The following is a 24,054-nucleotide window of genomic DNA, read 5'->3' on the forward strand; positions in this document are numbered from 1 at the left end:
GTCCAGCAGCTTCTGAAGGTAAGAGAAATCTGACTCACGTTTCTCTGCCATGACCTTGGCTTTACAAAGTCTTTCATTTCTTTTCTTTTACTTATCGGTCGTAGGGAAGTTGCCTTACAGCAGGTCAAACCTACAGGCATCTGGTTGACCACTGTGAGAACAGAATGCTGGACTAGATGGGTCATTGGCCTGATCCTGCAGGCTCTACTTATGTTCTTTATAGGCTACAATGTGAGCAAATTTAATCCAAGCTGCAGAATTGCGGTCCATCCCACAGAAGGTGACTTTGGTAACCTTTTGTAGTGTGGCACCCTGTGTGAGGCCAAAATCTGGTGCCCCAAAACAGATCTTCTCATTTATGGAGTTTCTCGATTTTGTGCTCACGTAGGTGAACTGCCCATACCACCTTAAATACATCACTGGTTGTGCCTCACCTGGAGTCCCATTTCCAGCAAACATGCATTAAAGATGAATTTGGAGGTGCTTCATTCTGTCCAGTACTTGTAGGCTTTTCTCTTTATCTGCAGTCAACAGAGCATTATAACTTTTTACAACAATTAGCAATGAACGACCTTAATAAAAACTGAAAAATACAGAACCATATTATTATTACTGCCACAGCTAATTTATTAATCACTTTCTAAACTACCGTCCCAAGGAGATTTACGCATAAAATGATTTTTAAAAAACCAGTTAAGAGAGCAAAAGCAAAACACGCATTTAAAACCAAAGCAAAACTCTAAGAAGTGGACGCTCATGGTAAAGGACCATTTATCCAGCTGTAATACTAAACTATATGCATCTATAAATCACGCGATCCTTAATCGTCTAATATGGATGGCCATATTCAAAAACATTGTCACTCTTTCTGTGACTGACTTATTGGAGCCCTGAAGCAAAGTGGTCATAAGAGACTCAAAGGAGCAGCCAGAGAGGGACTGAATAATGGGATGTATTAAATCTTCCCAGCCCCTTGATAAAAACTACAGTTTAAAAGGGACGTGCAGGAGAGACCCAAAGCGAGCTTTGTTACAAGGGCAGCATCTGTTGATCACTGGGGTTTTATTGCCTCTGCCGTCTAGTAAATTAGGAGGGAGAACATTAAAACTTGCCAAAGAAAAGGGCTTTCCTGTGTTTAGAGGCAGTTAACCATCCCAAGTGTACCATTCCATCTTTGCAGGGGAGACACAGTAACACCAGCGACTGAAGGGGAACAGGATTCCCATACAGTTCTTTGAAACTCTTGAAAATCCATATCCAGTAGCCTCTGTTTTCAGGGGTCAGCAAACTTTCAGCAGGGCGCCAGTCCACTGTCCCTCAGACCTTGTGGGGGGCCGGACTATATTTTGAAGAAGAAAAAAATGAACACATTCCTATGCTCCACAAATAACCCAGAGATGCATTTTAAATAAAAGGACACATTCTACTCATATAAAAACGCTGATTCCCGGACCATCCGCAGGCCGGATTTAGAAGGCGATTGGGCCAGATCCAGCCCCCGGGCCTTAGTTTGCCTACCTATGATTTAGATCATTGGCAAGGGATTCCCACACGGCAAGGTTAATTAATGTTTGCAGCCTTCTTGCTATGTTTGCAGGCATCTTTGTAACACAGAGTTGGTCTGCCAACAGGCCTGGTGCCTGCAGCCATCTCCCCCAAAGGCAGGCCGCTGGTCAGTCTAGCTCAGTGTTAACTCCGCTGCCTGGCCATGGCTCTGCAGGGTTTTCAGGCAGGAGTCTGTCCAAGCTGTACCCGGGGATGCCAGGGATTGAACTTGGAACCTTCTGCAAAGCAGATGCTCTACCCCTGAGCTGTCAGCAACTTCTAACCCGAAGGCCCAGAGAAGTCAAAACAAGACTGTGTCCATGAATACAGCCTTGAAACTCCTTTTCATTCCCAGAAGATGTTGAGAGGTAGAATTCACATAAAGGGCCAGATGTTGTTGGCATCTGTCTGTCTCGGGAGACAAGGGAATATTGTGCCTTGGGGGTGAGGTCAAGGCTGCAGCGTGCCTGCTGTGGCTGTAGAGACCGATACAGGAGAGACATGTTTTGTTGCAGCTGGGGCAGATGAAGGCGTCCAGTTGGGTTGCTGGCATTTCTTCTCTCCATGGTCTTCCCAACAGTCGTTTCTGCTCTGGTCGCTGCTGTTGATACACGACTTGACTGCCTGTCTCTAGGCACTGTGGTCATACGCGAGGGATTCCCACATGGCAGAGTTGATGTTGCCAGCCTTTGTGTCATGTGTGCAGACATCTTTGTAATTCAAAGCAGGCCTGCCAATTGGCCTGGTTCCAGAAGCCAGCCCCTCTTGGGGATCCTGCCATCTTCTATTCAGTGGGCATGATCAAGCCAGCTTAGGTGTTTCTGAGACAGAATGTGGGCTTGGGAGAACACATCTTTGTTTGAGACTCTGTCCTGCCATATGATGCCTCATGTTGGTAACTTTTTGAACACTGTCCAACCATCTTGTCCTCTGTCTTCCCCTTCTCCTTGTGCCCTCCATCTTTCTCAGCATCAGGGTTTTTTCCAGGGAGTCTTCTCTTCTCATGAGGTGGCCAAAGTATTGGAGCCTCAGCTTCACGATCTTTCCTTCCAGTGCGCACTCAGGGCTGATTTCCTTAAGAATGGAGAGGTTTGATCTTCTTGCAGTCCATGGGACTCTCAAGAATCTCCCTCCAGCACCATAATTCAAAAGCATCCATTCTTCGGCGATCAGCCTTCTTTATGGTCCAGCTCTCACTTCCATACATCACTACTGGAAAAACCATGGCTTTAACTATACGGACCTTTGTTGGCAAGGTGATGTCTCTGCTTTTTAAGATGCTGTCTAGGTTGGCCATCACCTTTCTCCCAAGGAGCAGGCGTCTTTTAATTTCGTGACTGCTGTCACCATCTGCAGTGATGATGGAGCCCAAGAAAGTAAAATCTCTCACTGCCTCCATTTCTTCCCCTTCTATTTGCCAGGAGGTGATGGGACCAGTGGCCATGATCTTCGTTTTTTTTTTATGTTGAGCTTCAGACCATATTTTGCGCTCTCTTCTTTCACCCTCACTACTGGGAAAACCATGGCTTTAACTATAGGGACCTTTGTCGGCAAGGTGATGTCTCTGCTTTTTAAGATGCTATCTAGGTTTGTTTTTGTCCATGGAGTTTTCTTGGCAGGGATACTGGAGTGGCTTGCTGGTTCCTGCTCCAGGTGGATCACATTTAGTCAAAACTATCCACTATGACCTGTCCGTCTTGGGTGGCCCTGCGTGGCATAGCTCATAGCTTCTCTGAGTAATTCAAGCCCCTTCACCATGACAAGGCAATGATCCATGAAGGATCTTTATTTAAAGAGGACCACCACTTTCCATATGAACCTACCCTGAGATCATCTTCTGAGGCCCTCCTTCGTGTGTCTCCTCCTCTAAAGGTCCGGAGGTGGCAACACAAGAACAGGGCCTTCTCTGCAGTGGCTCCCCATCTGTGGAACGCTCTCCCCAGGGAATTTTGCCTGGTGCCTTCATTATATACCTTTAGGTGCCAGGCAAAAATGTTCCTTTTTCACCAGGCCTTTGGTTGATCCGATTTACATCCTATGCCCTTTTAATTATTATTTTTGTGGAGTTGCTGTTTTTTTAAATTTTTATTAGGTATTTTGTGGTTTTATATCTTGATTTTATTCTGTGAACTGCCCTGAGACCCCCCCCGGGTATACCTTTTTATGATGAGATCTGTGCTGGAAACACTTGGGAAGTACAAAAGCTGGTGGAAAGTTAACTTCTGATCCACGCCTGAGCTGTGGAGGTGCAAATCAGGTTGGCTCATATCAGAATTCATGAGCGGCCAATTCCTCACACATCCCTGGATCTAATCCTCTCTAGCATCGCGGCGGAAGGCACCTCTGCTCCCCTGTGCACATCACCTTGACGGTGGTTGCCTCTAACCGCTGTCTGTTCCCTACCTGCCTTCCCAGAGCAGGATGGAGAAAATTAAGTTTTCCATTTAAGTGAGCACGCGGTAGTAATGCGAACTGAAAGAATTCCGAGGCAAGCCAGCCTTGGTTTGATCCTTTTAAACTGGTGTAATAGCTCACTGCCGTTTCTTGGGGAATAAACGTCATCTGCAATGAATCTGTGGCATTCTCTTTGCCTTCCAGCCCAGTAGTGAGAGCGGGAGCCAAGCACAGGTATTCTTAGTGGGAGACACACACCACTGCGATGAAAAAGGGAGCAACCTATTCTGTAACCTCCAACATTTTCTCCGATGAAAATAGGGACATCCTAAGGAAAAGGGACACAGGTGGCGCTGTGGGTTAAACCACAGAGCCTAGGACTTGCTGATCAGAAGGTCAGCGGTTCAAATCCCCGCGACGGGGTGAGCTCCCGTTGTTTGGTCCCTGCTCCTGCCAACCTAGCAGTTCGAAAGCACGTCAAAGTGCAAGTAGATAAATAGGTACCACTCCGGCGGGAAGGTAAACGGCGTTTCCATGCGCTGCTCTGGTTCGCCAGAAGCAGCTTAGTCATGCTGGCTGCATGACCCGGAAGCTGTACACCGGCTCCCTCAGCCAGTAAAGCGAGATGAGCGCCGCAACCCCAGAGTCAGCCACGACTGGACCTAATGGTCAGGGGTACCTTTACCTTTACCTTTAAGGAAAAGAGGGATATTCCAGGATTAAATTAGAAACCGTAAATCCGGGACTGCCCCTGGAAAATAGGGACACTTGGAGGGTTTGTTGACAGACCCAGTATACCTGTAGGAGCATCTCCACCCCCATCGTTCTGCCCAGACACTGAGGTCCAGCTCCGAGGGCCTTCTGGCGGTTCCCTCCCTGAGAGAAGTGAGGTTACAGGGAACCAGGCAGAGGGCCTTCTCAGTGGTGGCACCTGCCTTATGGAGTGGTCTCCTGTCAGATGTCAAGGAGATAAACAACTTAATTTTTAGAAGACATCTGAAGGCATCCCTATTTAGGGAAGTTTTTAATGAGTGATGTTTTAATGTATTTTTAATCTTTTGTTGGAAGCCTCCCAGAGTGGCTGGGGAAACCCAGCCAGATGGGCAGGGTATAAATAAGTTGTTGTTGTTGTTGTTGTTGTCTATCCCATAATACTAGAATGTACAGTCACCCGACAACTGCATTACTGCAATGCACTCTATGTGGGGTTTCCCTTGTGTTTGATCCGGAAGCTGCAGTTAGTGCAGAATGCTGCAGCACAATTGCTGACAGGCCTGGGGGCTTGTCAGAATATAATGCCTGCACTGGTTGCTGATTCAAGGGGTCACTGTTACTGCTATAAGTCCCACTATAAGAGCCAGTGTGGTGTAGTGGTTAAGAGCAGTGGACTCGTAATCTGGGGAACCGGGTTCGCGTCTCCGCTCCTCCACATGCAGCTGCTGGGTAACCTTGGGCTAGTCACACTTCTCTGAAGAGTCTCAGCCCCACTCACCTCACAGAGTGTTTGTTGTGGGGGAGGAAGGGAAAGGAGACTGTTAGCCGCTTTGAGACTCCTTCGGGTAGTGATAAAGCGGGATATCAAATCCAAACTCTTCTTCCTTAGCCACTTGGGACCAGTTAACCCACATCGCTCAAGCACTTTGATCAGCAGAATTGGCACTATTACAGGCTCTGCTTAATGCCCGTTCCACATTTGTAAGAACTCGATTATTCAGTGTGGCAATGTCTGCCCTTTGGAACTCCCTGCCTATTGATCTCAAGCAGGTGCCTTCACTCTGCTCTTTTCAGCACCTGCTAAAAGCATTCTTGTTCAGATAAGTCTATCTGGATGCTTTGAAAGTGGAGGTCATTTAAATTTGTTTTCACTTTGGTATGTTTTAAAGTATGGTTATGCTTTTCTCTTGATTCTATTGTCTTATGTTTTTGTAAATCTCTTTGAGAGTTTGTTTTAATAAATAAACATCAATAAACAAACAAAAACAACATAAATTGGCAGCACATTCAAGACACACAGATCACAAACTTCCTTTGCACGAAGCATAATTAACTTATGCCAATAATTGCCCCCAAATCCTGTAACAACTTTGATGGGTTTTGACCAAAGCGCTAGCCACATTCATGGAATCTAATTCTGTTTCTGGACACCTGCCATAATAGTTCCTTATTTATCTATTTCTAGAAATATTTCTATTCTGCAACCGCCTGTCATGAATTCATCAGGATCAGACCACGAATACACTCACTCAACGCCATAAGGCATATATATATATATATATATATATATATATATATATATATATTTGTGAAAATCATATACACAAATGCATTGTATTAGGGGGAATTGCTAGCAAGAATGGGTAGCCCATTCAAAACTGGATTTCTTAAAAAAATGTGTTTATTAGGAGAAATCCTAAAATGCAAGCGAATTTGCATTAGGGTTTTTTTTTTAACAAAGAAACAAAAACCGCAGATTTCTGCAGGGCTTAATTTAAGATCGGAAGAATGAGAAACAGGGAGGACTGAAATTGAGAGAGCCATCCATCCCTAAGCAGAACCACATGTCCAGATTGCGGACTGCCTTCACCCAGAGCCTGCCAGCCTTCCTCTGAGCTTTCATCAAACTGCCATTCCAAATTCTTTGGCAGGGCAAGGGATTTAATCCATTACATAAGGATGCGCTTGGCAAAGGGGAGGGCTGCCTTTGCCGCGCAGGGAAGGGAGAAGGCCGGCCGCTCAGGGTATTGAAGCGCATTCCGGATTGCCGGCATTGACCTAGTTTGTCGCCAGTGACAAATTGTGACAATCAATGTAATTGCGAGCATTATTGCATTCTCTGGAAACCGATCCCATCATTAAGACAAATGAGTCCAGGAATGCTGAGTCATGTCACGCAAGCCGGTTCATTGGAGAGGATTGGGGAGTGGGGGGGGGGAGAGAGAGAGAAATAGAAGAAGTGGCCCCCTCTTTAAATGGCATCATCACTGCCATCATCAGGGCAGATCCTGCCCAGCCCAAAAGTCACCTTATAATTACTTGGAACGCAGCATCTCTAGGAATTACTTGGAAGCTTGAAGAATCAGGCTCTTTCCCTTTCTCTTGTTTAGCGTAATTTTGATAATTACATTATTATTAGATAATAATAATATTATTATTATTAGATCCATTTCAGTCCGGTTTCCGTCCTGGTTTTGGGACGGAGATGGCTCTGGTTGCCCTAACAGATGATCTCCGTAGACAACTGGATCGAGGCGGGTCAGGACTGCTGATCCTTTTAGATTTGTCAGCAGCCTTTGACATGGTCGATCATGATCTTCTGGACCACCGCCTCGCATACGTGGGGATACAGGGCATAGCCCGTAATTGGCTGTGCTCTTTTATCTCTGGTCGGGGACAGAGGGTGGCACTAGGGAGGGAAATGTCGTCGCGCCACTCCTTGGTGTGTGGAGTGCCGCAGGGCGCAATTCTCTCCCCGATGCTTTTTAACATCTTTATGCGCCCCCTTGCCCAGATTATCTGGAGCTTTGGGCTGGGCTGTCACCAATATGCTGATGACACTCAGCTCTATCTGCTGATGGATGGCCACACCGACTCGGCCCCAAACACACTGACCAGATGCTTGGAAGCTGTGGCTGGATGGTTTCGTGGGAGCCGATTGAAACTAAATCCTTCGAAGACAGAGGTCCTATGGCTAGGTCGGGATGGCATGGGGATGAGGGACCAACTTCCTTCTCTTGCGGGGGCCCAATTAGTGCCATTGCCTTCCGTTAAGAGTTTGGGTGTAATCCTTGACGCCTCCCTTTCCATGGAGGCGCAAGTTACAGCAACAGCCAAGGCGACATTTTTCCACCTTCGCCGCATCAAGCAGTTGGTCCCTTACCTTTCCCGCCCCGACCTGGCCACAGTGATCCATGCAACGGTCATCTCCAGGCTTGACTACTGTAATTCGCTCTACGCGGGGCTGCCCTTGAAGCTGTCCCAGAAACTCCAGCGGGTACAGAATGCTGCAGCGAGGCTCCTCACGGGGTCTCTGCCATGGGAGCATATTCACCCAGTGCTTTTCAAGCTGCACTGGCTCCCGGTGGAGTACAGGGTCAGATTTAAGGTGCTGCTTTTAACCTTTAAAGCCCTTCACGGCCTAGGACCCTCGTACCTACGGGACCGCCTCTCCTGGTATGCCCCACGGAGAGCCTCAAGGTCCATGAATAACAACACCCTAGTGGTCCCAGGCCCTAAGGAAGTTAGATTGGCCTCAACCAGAGCCAGGGCCTTTTCAACTCTGGCTCCAGCCTGGTGGAACGCTCTGCCTCATGAGACCAGGGCCCTGCAGGATCTGATTTCTTTCCGCAGGGCCTGTAAGACAGGGTTGTTCCGCCTGGCCTTTGGCTCGGAGCCAATTTGATTCCCTCCCTCCCTCTCTTTCTTTTTTCTTTTCCTTCTCCTCCTGCGATGAGGCTACATTTTAATATTTAAATGTTCCATTATTTTAATGTTGTTGTTTATTTTTGTTTTTAAGTTGTAATCATTCATCTTGTTTTTATTATTGCTTGTAAGCCGCTCTGAGCCCGGCCTTGGCTTGGGAGGGCGGGGTATAAATAAAAAATTATTATTATTATTATTATTAAATCACTGGCTTTCATTAGATTAGGACTCTTGGGCAATACCGTTGGAAGGGGTCCCCAAGGGCTGTGTAGTCCAACCCCCTATAATGCAGGAATCACAGCTGAAGAATCCCAGGCAGATGGGTCATCCAAGCTCTGCTTAAAATCCTTAAAATAAGGAGGGTCCACCACCTCCTGGGGGAGACCATTCCACTATCAAACAGCTCTTACTGTCAGAAAGTTCTTCTTGGTGTTGAGTCGGAATCTCACTTATGAAGGAGCATCTCCACCTCCATCGTTCAGCCCAGACACTGAGGTCCAGCTCTGAGGGCCTTCTGGTGGTTCCCTCCCTGCGAGAAGTAAGGTTGCAGGGAACCAGGCAGAGGGCCTTCTCGGTGGTGGCACCCGCCCTGTGGATCGCCCTCCCACCAGATGCCAAAGAGATAAACAACTACCTGACATTTAGAAGACACCTGAAGGCAGCCCTGTTCAGGGGAGTTTTTAATGTGTGACATTTTAATGTATTTTTAATCTTTGTTGGAAGCCGCCCAGAGTAGCTGGGGAGGCCCAGCCAGATGGGCAGGGTACAAATAATATGTTGTAGTAGTAGTAGTAGTAGTAGTAGTAGTAGTAGTAGTACCTTGAAGCCCTTGGTTCATGTTGTGACTTCTGGAACAGCAGAAAACAAGTTTGCCCCACTGCCCTCTTGGCTGTACGTTGAATCTGGGTTGGTTTGGTTTTTTTACCCTAATTAAACATTAGTCTCACCTCTGGATCTGAGACGGGGCAGCTGGCCCCCAAGTTGGATAGGGGTGGATCCAATGGCGTCGCAATGGGGGGATCGGTGCGCCCTGGGTTCCATGTCTGCAGGGGTGACAAGTCACCCTGCGGGGGCTTGCGGCAGTGCGAGCAGCCATCGCATCGCCACAGCCACGTGTGGAGGATCCTCCATTCGTGGTTGCAGCCGCGAGCGGAGGATCCCAGCGCAGGCGGCAAAGCGCTAAGTACAGCACATGTGTGGCGTTGCACACAAGCGCTGTACGTAGCGCCGCCGCACATGCTCTGTATAGCAGTTTGCTGCCTGCGCCGCTCCAGCGCCGTACGGATGGTGCCGGGATCCTCTGCTTGCGGCTGTAGACAGAGGGATCCTGGCACCGTCCGTATGGCGCTGGAGGGGCGCCAGCAGCAAACCGCTATACAGTCATACCTCGGGTTACAGACGCTTCAGGTTGCGTTTTTTCGGGTTGCAGACCGCCGAAACCTGGAAATACCAGAACAGGTTACTTCTGGGTTTTGGCGGTCGTGCATGCGCAGAAGCACTAAATCACGCTTTGCACATGCGCAGAAGCGCCAAATCGCAACCCGCCCCTGTGCACAGATGCACCACTGCGGGTTGCGGATGCTGCAGGTTGTGAACGTGCATCCCGCATGGATCACGTTTGCAACCTGAGTGTCCACTGTACAGCGTCGCTACGTACAGCGCATGCGTCATACGTAGCGGCGCCACACATGCGCTCTACGTAGCGATGTCCGCCCCGGGTGTCACGACGCCTTTCTTCGCCCCTGGGTGGATCAACCTGATTGGGGTGGGGGAGATTGGAGCCAGGGAGTAGATGGGGGGTGGGACTGTGCACAGACATAAAGGAATTGTGGAGAACTGGATTTAAGAAGGGGAAAATGCCCATTCCCAAGGGAGGGACACAGGTCTAGCTATCACATACCCTCCAATATTTCTCTGATGCAAATGGGGACATCCTATTCCATAATAATATTAATAATAATAATTTTATTATTTATACCCTGCCCAGCTGACTAGGTTGCCCCAGCCACTCTGGGCAGCTTCCAACACATGTAAAAACATATTATCATTTTTTGTAAAATCTTTTTAATTCCGTTTTACATTCCACTTTTGAATTCAAACATTAAAGGATTCCCTGATTCCTTAGACCCTTCCCTGGTTTCCATTATCAAACTTTTCCTGCTGCATCGCATAATTTCTCTATTCTCCTTAAGATAGTCCAATTTTACCTTAGTTTTTAGTGCAATACAAGCATTACTCAAATCCTGCCAAAGTTTTTTAGTTGTTTACAGTGTTCTCTTAAATAAATTGTAAAAAAAGAAATAAAAAATCCATTCCTTCTTAAAGTTTCTATCTTCCTGGTTTCTGATTTTCCCGTCATTTTCGCCATTTCGGATTACTCCATACCCTCCAACATTTCTCTGATGAAAACAACAATAATAATAATAATAATAATAAAATTTTATTTATACCCCGCCCTTCCTGGTTCAAAAACCGGGCTCAGGGCGGCTAACAACAAATTTAAAACACTTAATTGTAAAAGCAGCATAAAATACAGTATAAAAACATTAATAACAATAAAATTCAAAATTCAGAAATCAATTTAGGGGAAATAAGCATTAGATAATCCCCAGGGCTAGCTGGCTGAATTGGTCCTACTTGGGCCAGCGAGGAGGCCAGGGGAGAATTCGCTGTGGGGTCTCAGAGTGGGTAATCTTCATAAAAGGGGAGGGGGAGGGAAGAGAAGGGAAATAAAAGATCAGGCTGAATTAAAAGTAAAGGCCAGGTGGAATAGCTCTGTCTTACAGGCCCGACGGAAGGAGGTTAAATCCTGCAGGGCCCTGGTCTCCTGGGACAGAGCATTCCACCAGGTCGGAGCCATCACTGAGAAGGCCCTGGCCCTGGTGGAGGATAGTCTGACTTCCTTAGGGCCCGGGACCTCTAAACTATGGTTATTCATGGACCTTAAGGTCCTCTGCGGGGCAGACCAGGAGAGGCGGTCCCATAAATACGAGGGTCCTAAACCACAAATAAGGACGTCCTAAGGGAAAGCGGGACATTCAGGGATCAAATCAGAAATCGGGAGAGCTTCTGGAAAACAGGGAGACATGGAGGGTCTGCCATCATGCCCTGGTTACATAGATCAGCATCCTTCTCCTGTGCCAGCCTGTTTTAAAAAGCCTTGGTTAGGCAGCATCCTCGGTCACACTCTTGGGAACGGTAATTTAGACTTTAAAACGGGCTGCAATCTGAATGTTAAGCGTTCGCTTCCCCTCTTCCATGCTCCATTAAACATACTTTGCGAGTCCAAAAGGAAAACAAAACTCTATTCGTGTTGGAGGGAGGGAGATTGGAAGCCTGTTTCACGCTGGCTCCTGCCGCCTAAGGCTGCCCCCCTCCTCCCTGAGAGCCCAATGCAGGTATTGGGCCAGGTGTGCCCCAGGTGAGGAGACAGCAGCCCTTATTACAAGCTCATATACCTGTAGGTTTAATACTCATAAAGGAGCAAGGGATTATGTGGCTTTTGATGATGCTGTAGCGACTTAATCTTCTGTAGTGGGAAAGGAAGCTTATACTTGCGAAACCTGAGGTGCCCATTGATTGATTGCAGCTGCTGAAATGTTCCATTTTATATTTTATCTTTGTGTCAAAGCTCCCAAAGACCGTTTGAAAATAACAGTAATAATAACGAGGGGAGGCAAGAGAGGAAGACAATTGCCTTAGGTGCTTTTAGGAAAGGAATCTGCAGCCAAGACTGAAGGCAGACAAAGGGAAGGATCTCTCTTTCTCTACATGCAGCAGTGTGGTATAGTGGTTAGAGTGCTGGACTAGGACCTGAGAGACCAAGGTTCAAAGGCCCACTCGGATGTGAAGCTCACTGAGGCCATTCGCTCACTCACTCTCAGCCAAACCTACCTCACAGGGTTGTTGTGAGGATAAAAATGAGGCAGGGCATCTGTAGGCGTTATCAATCAACTAAAAAAAAATTGACTGCCACAAGATGTGGTGATGGCTGGGCTTACGTGGTTTTACTAGTGGAGTTAGACAAGGCATAGGCAAACTCAGCCCTCCAGATGTTTTGGGACTACAACTCCCATCATCCCTAGCTAACAAGACCAGTGGTCAGGGATGATGGGAATTGTAGTACCAAAACAGCTGGAGGGCCAAGTTTGGGGATGTCTGAGCTAGACAGTGAGGGAGGAGGAGGAGATTGAGTGCTGTTGTGCTCAGATCCTGTTTGCTGGTTTCCCACAGGCATAGGATCATAGAGTTGCAGAGTTTTAGAGTTGGAAGGGACGCCAAGGGTCATCTAGTCTCAACTGGATCATCCATGGCAGATGGCCATCCAACCTCTGCTTAAAAACTTCCAAGCAAGGAGAGTCCGCAACTTCCTGAGGGAGTCTGTTCCACTGTTGAACTGCTCTTGCTGTCAGAAAGTTCTTCCTGATGTTTAGTTGAAATCTCCTTTCTTTAACTTGAATCCATTGGTTTGTGTCCTACTCTCCAGAGCAGGAGAAAACAAGCTTGCTCCATCTTCCATGGGACAGCCCTTGAGATATCTGAAGATGGCCCTCATATCTCCTCTCAGTCTCCTCTTTTCCAGGCCAAACATACCCAGCTCCTTTAACCGTCCCTCATCGGGTTTGGTTTCCAGACCCTTGATCATTGAGAACAAGATGCTGAACTAGATGGGCCATTGGCTTGACCCAGCCGTCTCTTCTTACGTTCTTTTGGTGGGCACAACTCAACCCACAGACTCAAAGTTGATCAATGCTGTCCTACAGCAGTGTTCGTCAACCTTGGGTCGGCGGTGGAGGAAGCTGCTCGGGCGCCTGGGGCGGTGCACCAGGGGCGGGGCGATCTGCCCATAGGCGCAGGGCAATGGTGGGGTGAGCCGCCTGTAGGGGCGGGGCCTCCGAGTCTGCCTGCCTCTTCCCACTCAGCTGCCCTACAGCTGGGGGGGAGGCAGCGGGCAGACAGTTTGGGCAGCGTGGAGCCTGGGTGCACCCAAGCCACCATATCACTCCCAGGAGAGACACGTGGCTCGGGCGCACTGCAGGCCCCGCAGTGAAGGCTGCCCAGCATTTTGTGACCCCCATCAGTGGTGAGATCCCGGGGCGGACCGCACACACCACACACCCCTTCCTCTGCCCCTGCCTTGGGTCCCCAGGCATTGCTGTATCACAACTGCCATCACCTTTAGCCAGCTTAGCCAATGATCTGGGGTGATGGGAGTTGCAATCCCAATAGCATCTAGTGAACAGAGATCAAATAACACTGTCCCATAGTAAAGGTAAAGGGACCCTGACCATTAGGTCCAGTCGTGTCCAACTCTGGGGTTGCGGCGCTCATCTTGCTTTATTGGCCGAGGGAGCCGGCGTACAGCTTCCGAGTCATGTGGCCAGCATGATTAAGCCGCTTCTGGGGAACCAGAGCAGTGCACGGAAATGCTGTTTACCTTCCCGCTGGAGCGGTACCTATTTATCTACTTGCACTTTGTGCTTTTGAACTGCTAGGTTGGCAGGAGCAGGGACCGAGCAATGGGAGCTCACCCCGTTGCAGGGATTCGAACCGCTGACCTTCTGAGCAGCAAGTCCTAGGCTCTGTGGCCCTAATAGGTCTTCGTTTCCACTCCCTGTCTCTGTTTCTAGTCTCAGCAGAAAAAGAGCCGGCATCTTCAGAATACCTTCCTCTCCTCCCCATTCAAGACTGGCAGGGGGGAATGTTCGCCTGTGAGCCTCGCCAAAATCTATCAAGAAATAAAGCTATTGCTTCTGGGTCAGCCACCCACCCCCTGCCCTCCCCAATTCATTATTCCAGAGTGGCCCCTTGGCTGGATGCCAAAAATAACTGGAACTGTGAATCAGCTTGCACCATTCTTCATACAAACAAATAAATCACGAATGCGGAGAGTATTGTGGGATGAAAAGGAGTTGTTTGTGGAAATGCAAAACCCTCCTCTCATCCAGGCTTTCCTCGTACACAACCTCCAGCTCAACAACAACTGTATTGCACAAGTTGCACTGAGGTTTGTAGAGGTCGGCTCCCCCTTCCCATTTGTTAACAAAAACAGCTGGATGTAATGATTGAGTATTATTTTCAGGGAGGAAAGTCTTTCAATGGCTAGTAGCCATGATGGCTATGCTTTGCTTCCACGGTCAAAGGCAGTCATGCTTCAGAGGTCTTCTTCTTCTTCTCTGGCAATCACTCATAGCTGAGTAAGATTGTCTTCCATAAATTCAGTTTTAACAGTGAGTCTGTACGTGACTGTGGAGGCCACTTCTGGATCCACACGTCCTTCCACATTGGGGACATAGGTTTCCGGGCAGGAGTTGATCACGGTGTGGATTTGCCAAGCGTGCCTTCCTCTTAGCACGTTTCTCCCTTTTGTCCTGAGTTCGAGTGTCTTCAAAACCCACGACACCTTTGGTAAAGGCTGTTCTCCAACTGGAGCGCTCACAGGCCAGTGTTTCCCAGTTGTCGGTGTTTATACTACTTTTTTTTTTAGATTTGCCTTGAGAGAGTCTTTGAATCTCTTTTGTTGACCACCAGCATTACGCTTTCCATTTTTAAGTTTGGAATAGGGTATACCTGAAGGAGTGTCTCCACCCCCATTGTCCAACCCAGACACTGAGGTCCAGCGCCGAGGGCCTTCTGATGGTTCCCTCCTCGTGAGAAGTGAAGTTACAGGGAACCACACAGAGGGCTTTCTTGGTAGTGGCACCTGCCCTGTGGAACGCCCTCCCATCAGACATCAAGGAAATAAACAACTATATGACATTTAGAAGACATCTGAAGGCAGCCCTGTTTAAGGAAGTTTTTAACGACTGATGTTTTAATGTATTTTTAACCTTCTGTTGGAAGCTGCCCAGAGTGGAAAACCCCGCCAGATGGGCTGGTTAGAAATAATAAGTTGTTGTTGTTGTTGTTGTTGCTGCTGCTTTGGGAGATGATAATCAGGCATCCACACAACATGACCAGTCCAACAAAGTTAATGCTTCAATAATGGTGATATTTGCTTCTTCCAGTGCACTGGCACTAGTTCACCAACTGCACTGGCTCCCAGTGGAGTACAGGGTCAGGTTTAAGGTGCTGGTTTTGACCTCTAAAGCCCTACGCGGCCTAGGACCCTCGTACCTACGGGACCACCTCTCCTGGTATGCCCCACAGAGGACCTTAAGGTCCACAAATGACAACATTTTGGAGGTCCCAGTTTGCAAGGTGGTTAGACTGGTCTCAATTAGGGCCATGGCCTTTTCAGTACTGGCCCCAACTTGGTGGAACGCTCTGTCACAAGAGACCAAGGCCCTGCGGGATTTGACATCTTTCTGTAGGGCCTGCAAGACGGAGCTGTTCTGCCTGGCCTTTGGTTTGGACTCAGTCTGACCCTTATGTTTCCCTCCACTTATGGTTTTGATCTACTTTTAAAATGAGGCTGCATTTTAACCTGCATTTTAAATTGTGGTTTTTTTCCTATTATGTTTTTACTGTAATTTTACTGGTGTTAGCTGCCCTGAGCCCAGCTCTGGCCGAGGAGGGTGGGGTATAAAAAAAATTATTATTATTAATATTAATATTATTACCTGTCTTCCCAAGTGCAGTGGCGTAGCGTGGGGGGTGCAGGGGGGGCCGGCCGCACCGGGCGCAACATCTGGGGGTTAGGGTTAGGGGGCGCAAATCCACGGGTTAGGGGGCGCAAATTACTTGCCTTGCCCCAGGTGCTGACAACCCACGCTACGCCACTGCTCAAGTGAAGTATACAGTTTTTCGGAGACACCATTGATGGAATCTTTTGAGGAGTTGGAGATAGTGTTTATATAGTGTCCAGGTTTCACAAGCATACCATAAGGACATTCGCAGGGAAACCAACATGCTTGTTTACAAAGCTATTGTACTACCAACCTTCCTGTATGCTTGCTTCAGAGTACCTGCTCTTGTGCTCAGATCCTGCTCCCTGGTTTCCCACAGACATCTTGCTGGCCACTGTGAGAACGTGATCCTGGACCAGGTGGGCCATTGGCCTGATCCAGCAGCCTCTCTTTATGTTCTTAAGGGAAATATTGATCCTTCTTCAAACAAGAGCCCTGTGCCAGGGCCTTGCGCCAGTGTGTTTTCCATTCAAATTTATTTTTGTTGCAAGTGAGCGGAAGCAAGTTACAAGTCCACAATGAAGCGCCGTATTTTTCGCTCTATAAGACGCACCAGACCACAAGAAGCACCTAGTTTTTGGAGGAGGAAAACAAGAAAAAAAAATTAATTCTGAATCTCAGAAGCCAGAACAGCAAGAGGGATTGCTACGCAGTGAAAGCAGCAATCCCTGTTGCTGTTCTGGCTTCTGTGATAGCTGTGCAGCCTGCATTCGCTCCATAAGACGCACACGCATTTCCCCTTACTTTTTAGGAGGGGAAAAGTGAGTCTTATAGAGCAAAAAATACGGTACTTTCCTTGCAGCCATGTAGGAGAGCGAGTGGGAGAGCAAGCCGCAGCTCTTTTCAAGGTTTCCAGAGCTTCCCTTTTTCATTCCTTGCTGATGATGATCATTATTTGTCGCAGGTGACGGCATCTGATTAGATTAGATTTGTTATATTTCCATGCAACTTTTCATTCAAATGAATCCCAAAGTGTCTCATAGACACCCACTTTCCCCTCTGCCCCCCCCACCACTGGCCTATGGCCCTCAGGAGGTTGTCTAGAAGGAAATGTGGCCCTGGATCTGAAAAATGGTTCCTTAGCCCTGCTGTTGCCTATGAGATCTGTCTTCCCTGCAAAACTCTGGTTTTTATAAAGCATTTCTCGAGTGGCAAGCGGTGTGTTTCTGCAAAAACGTGTTTCCTTGTAAACATTTCACCGGAAGCTGATCTTGAAACATCATTGGTTTTATCAGAATGAACCCATCCTGCTGCCTTTTCCCCTTTTTCCATCCCCTGTCATTGAAAATGGCATTTAATTCATCTGAATTCTTTGAAGAAGAAAAAATGTCCCTTAACCAGCACTCTTGCATTATTTAATGCAATGCGCCCTGTGGGGATTCCTCTTTAAGTCATTTTTCCTAATTTTCTATCCTGCTGTTGCTAGCACTTAGCAAACAGGCTGGTTTTTATCCGCTGTTCCCCATTTTGTATTAGCAGAAGAATGGGGAAGTGGCTCATTCACAAAATCGTTAAACCTTCTACCAGCCTCCCACTCCATCCCACAATCATCAAATTAAGGAAGGTATGCGAAGGCTGATGAACCAGCTGTGCCACCTTCCTCCGACTCGCTTCCTACCCAACCCACTCGAAAAGAGCAAAACAACACCCTCCATAAACAAAGTCACTTAGGTACCATAGACAGAGTCCAGAGAGAAAATAAATTCTAGTAACACTTTACTGTGAAGGTAAAGGTAAAGGGACCCCTGACCGTTAGGTCCAGTCGTGGCCGACTCTGGGGTTGTGGCGCTCATCTTGCTTTATTGGCCGAGGGAGCAAGCGTACAGCTTCTGGGTCATGTGGCCAGCATGACTAAGCCACTTCTGGCAAACCAGAGCAGCGCATGGAAATGCCATTTACCTTCCCGCCGGAGCAATACCTATTTATCTACTTGCACTTTTATGTGATTTCAAACTGCTAGGTTGGCAGGAGCAGGGACCGAGTAACGGGAGCTCACCCCGTCGCGGGGATTCAAACCGCCGACCTTCTGATTGGCAAGTCCTAGGCTCTGTGGTTTAACCCACAGCGCCACCCGCGTCCAACACTTTACTGAGGAAACTGAATAAAAGCAGTGTATAATTCGAAAAGAATGGAACAGAGAGGTTTTCTCTTTTTTAAAAAAAAAAAGTTCCGGACTAGTACATAGCAGGGAAACATTCAACCAAACATACAGAGGGAAAACTCCCTCAGCAGACATCACCTCACTTTGCCTGGTGCCTGTGGAGAAATTATATAATATAATAAAACTGGCACGATGTCTGAAGCACGAAGACTCCTTCGGAATTGAGTGACACAGTTTTATTATGCGCAGGGCTAAAGATGAAAATGGAGGACTCCCCTTCCGTTGTACAACTTTTTGGTTAACTTAAACCATTTACCGCCTTCTATATGAATAGTAGACTGGGATAAGAACTTATGTTATTTGGTTGTTATTTTGCATCTGTTGCCTGAACACCAGCTTCTAGGTTAGGGTGGGATGTTTCATTATTTATCTGCATGTTGTTGTGATGTGTTGAAACAATTTAATAAGGAAAAGAAAAAGTGCAATGGCAACAAAGCCTGTCGCTCACATCTCAGTTCGTGCCCAGTCAGGTCTGGGGGTGGCTATTCATCTCTGCAGGAGCGCCTGTCTCCTGGGAACATCAAATCCTCCTGCATCATCTCTCCTCCATCCCCCACATGGTTGATTGTGGTTCTTTTGTTGTTGTTCTTCTTCTTAAGGCTGGGAGAGGGGCTGTTTGATATGCAAATGCCACCCACGTCCCTCCTCTTTGTTTCCTGCCACCACTTTCCTGTTGATAACTCAGCCCAAGTTGCCTTCCTTAACTCCTTGTGCCCACCTGGTTCGAGCACGTCAGCATGTTGGTCATCCTCCTGAACTGTGTCACCCTCGGGATGTTTCAGCCTTGTCAAGATGACAAATGCAAGTCTGAGAGGTGCACCATTTTGGAGGTAAGAGAATATCATCTCTCTCTCTCTCTCTCTCTCTCTCTCTCTCTCTCTCTCTCTCTCTCTCTCTCTCTTCCCACAGTGCCCATTGGAACCGGTAGGGCAAAAAGCAGGGAGACGGACAGTAGGTGGCGCTAGAGCCAATGACAGGGCAGAGCCAATTGATTTTTTTTTAAAAAAAATAATTTTTATTAACTGGCCAATCACATCAAATTAAATCACATCACATAAATTCCAAATTACAAAGCCAAATTTTTAAATTTTGTTGGGGGAACCCATACTTCAAGATCCAAAGGGGGATTCAGATTATCTTCTTATTACTGCGTTAATGTCCAAATCAGTCCCAATCAGTCCAAACAAAATTCATAATTCTATCCAGTCTTATCTTGGTGTTTCCACATCATATCTTGTTCATATAATTTCTATTTTTCCTTTACGATCTCTTCTGTTAGTCTCCTTAAGCAAAATAATAATCCTGTGTGGATTTCCCGTTCCTCCACTAAGTCCAACAGAGCCAGTTTGATTCTAACCTTGCCTCTACCCTCCTCCCAGCTGAGTTCTACAAAGGCAGCTCTGAGGTTTCCCACAAAGAATTCTGGGAGTTGCAGCTGGTTACGGGTGCTGAGAGCTGTTAGGAGACCTTGCAGAGTTTCCTGGGAAGAGGGTGCCAGGCCAAAATGTTTTTACTTACCCAAACATGTGGTTTTTAATTGGGGGTGGATGGGTAGTTATCTATGTCAGTGGCCTTTATTCGCTCATCCATGAAACTGGATAAATCTTGTCCCTTTTGAATATATTTTCGGTTGAGTATATTAATTGCTGCTTTTTTATGTGAATGTCTTTGTTATTTTGGTTTTTTGCTGCATAAGTGGCTTTGTGGCACCTGAGTGCAAAAATGCAACTAATAAATATAATTATTAATTGTAGTAATAGTGAGCTTATAGGTGCAGGGCAAAGCTGTGTGCCAAAACTTCACTGCCACCTCTTAAACCACTCGAGGCAGTCGCCCCTTCTTACCTAATGATAGACTCATCTCTGTGTCTGCTGGAGGATTTTGGACACTTCCAAGATGTGTTTTGGACAAGTAACTACCTTAAGCCCATGACATTTCCTGCAGACCCCATTTCTCTATGATTTCATACCACCACATCAGTAGTGACTGAGGTCTGCCCACCGACTGGTATGGAACAAGTTGGTGGTCCTGTTCCTTCCAAACACTCTCCCTCCTTCCGAGACCTAATAAAATTCAGCCTTTGTGTCAAGGCTGTTGGCAGAAACCCGCCATCTCTTTGCTCATAATGCAACGCCACATAACCACCCTCTGGGGAGCGTGTCAGGGCCTTGAGCTCATCACCCATTGCTTATCCTGCAAGCTAATGACACCCTGGAGCTTGCAGGCAGAATCTTAGCTGCTAACTCCCATTCCTCCCGAATCCTGGCAATTATTCAGTTGACAGGACCCCAGGGAAGACCTGGTTGGAGCTTTTCAGCACAGAGCAGAAACACCCTGGCGGCAATTGGGGAGAGCAAGCGCCCTCATAGCTGTGGGCTTCCTCTGGTAGTTAATGCAATTGCCTTCAGGCCTGGCTCTGCACAGTTCTGCTTTATGCAAACACATTTCGTAAGACAACCATACATCTCAAGGAAGCCTCTTCTGTTTAACCCAGCCGTTCCATTAAGACTACCCCATTAGAATCCCATTAGACTCCAGTTCGTTTTTGGCTGCAGGCCGGCCATTATTTATCTGCTTCTATTCCGTTTATGGATGCTGTGGGATTTAGGAGGATGGGTTTGTAAAAAAAATACTGTGTTGGGGGTGTTAATGGGATTGCCTTCTAACAAGGCTTGGGTTTTCAGTTCCCACCCCCCACAAAAGAATAAGGTAAAGGTAAAGGGACCCCTGACCATTAGGTCCAGTCGTGGCTGACTCTGGGGTTGCGGCGCTCATCTCACTTTATTGGCTGAGGGAGCCGGCGTACAGCTTCCGGGTTATGTGGCCAGCATGACTAAGCTGCTTCTGGTGAACCAGAGCAGCGCGTGGAAACGCTGTTTACCTTTCCGCCGGAGCGGTACCTATTTACCTACTTGCACTTTGACGTGCTTTCGAACTGCTAGGTTGGCAGGAGCAGGGACCGAGCAATGGGAGCTCACCCCGTCGCGGGGATTCGAACCGCTGACCTTCTGATCAGCAAGTCCTAGGCTCTGTGGTTTAACCCACAGCACCACCCGCGTTCCTACAAAAGAATAAGAGCCTTCATAAATCAGAAAGAAGGTCCATCTAGGTTATAGCTGAGGAACCTCTATCCCACTAGCCAGATTTCACCTGCCAAACCTCCCCATTTGCCCACAAGGCTATTTCCCCAAAGCTACAGCCACCTGGCCTCATACCTGATGTCATCTGTGGCATCAGGTGTAAGGCAGATAGAGCTGTAGCTGCAAATGTTATCCGGGGAGCAGGGAGTTCCACCCCTCTTGGGTAGTATCTCCCCTGCCATATGCTGGAACATCGCAAGGGGGGTTCAGGGGGTGCGGTTCACCCCAGGTGTCATTCTGGGGGGGTGACAAAATCCCCTTGGATGGATCAGCGTGGCAGCACTCACACCCCCAGTGGGTAGATTTTCACAATTGGCGTGATCGTCGTTGCTAAAATCTGCCCCCTGATTGTGCAAATACGCCTAGCGATCAGCCTGGCACCCCCCCCCCCAGCTGGCGGTGTTCACATCCCCAGTGGGCGGTTTAATGAGATCGGCGGTCGAATTTTCACAATCAGCAGGCAGTGCTTGCACCCCCAGCTGGCAGCGCCGCACGCCAGGAGTATTTGCACGATCAGTGGGCGGATTTTCATGACGGCGATTGCGCCAATCGTGGAAATCCACTTACTGGGGATGCGAAACTCCAGTCGCCAATCACATTAAGCTCAACAACTTTGGGGTACCCTCCCTTTAAAAAGTTCAACAACTCTGGGCAACGTTCCCCAAAATTGCAATGTGGGGAGGTTGACAAAAAAAATAATTCACACTGGGTACCACCTGACCTTGCCTATGCCTCTGGCCATATGACTCCATAACCCTGATGACAGATGATTGGCAGGTGGGCGATTTCAACAGACCTACTGTTGTTCTATTAGAATTGAAAACAGTCTTCGTTTTGTTTTGTTTAAGTTAATGGTATATTAGTGGCAATAATAAAAAGAGGAGAATCATTTCCCTCCGTAGTTATTTGCACAATTAGTTCTTTGCTGATATTCGCAATTGCATAAAAGTTTTGTCTTCTCCTTTTCCCGCTTCTCAGATAAAACCAATCTATATTTTTGTTGTTCTTTTGGGTTGGGTTGCAACACTAGGAAACACCCAGCTCCCCCCCCCCAAAAAAGCAGCCTCTGGAATTATTGCCAGATTCCGAATTTCTGTGAAATTGTCTTTGCTCCCTGGGAACAGACACTCCTCATTTACAAAACCATGTGACACTCCTCCAAAACTACTCAGTTCCAACATGGGAATGTTCTTTTTTATCTTCACCAGATATGAAAGTATTTCTTCACCTATTTTACTTTTCAGTAACATTTATATTAGGGACGTGGGTGGCGCTGTGGGTTAAACCACAGAGCCTAGGACTTGCCGATCAGAAGGCCGGTGGTTCGAATCCCTGCGACGGAGTGAGCTCCCATTGCTCAGTCCCAGCTCCTGCCCACCTAGCAGTTCGAAAGCACGTCAGAGTGCAAGTAGATAAATAGGTACCGCTCCGGCAGGAAGGTAAACGGCGTTTCCGTGCGCTGCTCTGGTTTGCCAGAAGCGGCTTAGTCATGCTGGCCACATGACCCGGAAGCTGTATGCCGGCTCTCTCGGCCAATAAAGCGAGATGAGCGCCACAACCCCAGAGTCGGCCACGACTGGACCTAATGGTCAGGGGTCCTTTTTAACATTTATATTGCACCTTTCCTCAAAGGAACTTGTAGTGGCATGCATAGTTCTCCTCCCCCCCCTTTCCATTTTATGCTCACAACAGCCCTGTGAGGTAGACCAGTCTGTGTGACACTCTGACTGGCTCCCAAGGGAAGATTTGAACCCCAGGCTCTCCCAGATGCTAGTCCAGCACTCGATTTGCTACACTAAATGACAGGGATGCACTATGGGACTAATAGCGACTTCTTATTGTTTCCCTCTTTCTTTTCCACTCCAGGCGTTTGATCATTTCATCTTTGCCTTCTTCGCTGTGGAGATGGTCATCAAAATGATAGCTCTGGGAATCTTCGGGCAGAAGTGTTACCTAGGAGACACGTGGAATCGCCTGGACTTCTTTATCGTAATTGCGGGGTCAGTAGACAAATTGCTCATCAATCAGTGTTGTGGGCTGGAAGAGAAAGTGGTGTAAAACTTGTATCTATAGGAGGGGGGCATGATTTAAAAGCCCATCAATTTTGCTTGCTTGTCTCAGGGCCTCAGCAGAAATTGCTTTAACCGGGTAGCAAGATGCTGCTTCTGTTGCGGGTGTTTCTGTGTACTTCCGGCTGATGCAATGCTCAGCTATATTCTCTGCTGTTTTCTGAAACCCTGGAGAGTGACTGGCAGCCAGAGTATAAGGCAACTTCCTATGCTCTTGAGGATCCGCCCTGCTTTAAGTCCTATAGTTTCTGAGAAAGGGTGGCAAATATTAAAAATGAGTCAGGCGCTCTCTTAATCACTGCACCACACTGGTTCAAAGATCTAAAACGTTTGAGCATCCAAATTAAAATGTCTATTTGTTTGTTTGTTTTTAAGCATCCACAAAGCTCAGGCAACTATGGGATGAAATGATTGGCATGTTTTTCCTGTCCTTCTTAAGTTTTACTCTCTGCCGCCCCCGCTACCCTGTCCTCTAAAACGTCAGTCACCCCCTTGATAATGGAGCTATTTTAGTCCCCAGAGGGATAAGGAAGTGAGTGTTGAATGTGCAGGACCCACTTTTACCCTTTCGGTGTCCTCGAGTCAGTTAATAGATCGACGAGTGCTTGTGGTATCAGGCAAAAGGCTGCAGTAACCAGGGCAGTTCTGATGCAAACAGAGGCTCAAACTGGCGTGAAAGGATGGAACTGGGTATTTTC

At 47.6% G+C, this 24,054-nt stretch overlaps 1 protein-coding gene across 1 annotated transcript in view; it reads left to right on the forward strand.

Moving 5' to 3' along the window:
• CACNA1H (calcium voltage-gated channel subunit alpha1 H) overlaps positions 1 to 24,054 on the forward strand; it is a 365,872-nt gene that overhangs the window by 179,046 nt on the left and 162,772 nt on the right. The window contains exons 3-4 of the mRNA XM_083585513.1: positions 18,866 to 18,977; positions 23,154 to 23,287. Coding sequence (XP_083441639.1) covers positions 18,866 to 18,977; positions 23,154 to 23,287 — 246 coding nt within the window. The remainder of the gene's footprint in view (positions 1 to 18,865; positions 18,978 to 23,153; positions 23,288 to 24,054) is intronic.

This window comes from Podarcis filfolensis (genome assembly GCF_964270895.1).
Source record: "Podarcis filfolensis genome assembly, chromosome: 14".
NCBI lineage: Eukaryota > Metazoa > Chordata > Lepidosauria > Squamata > Lacertidae > Podarcis > Podarcis filfolensis.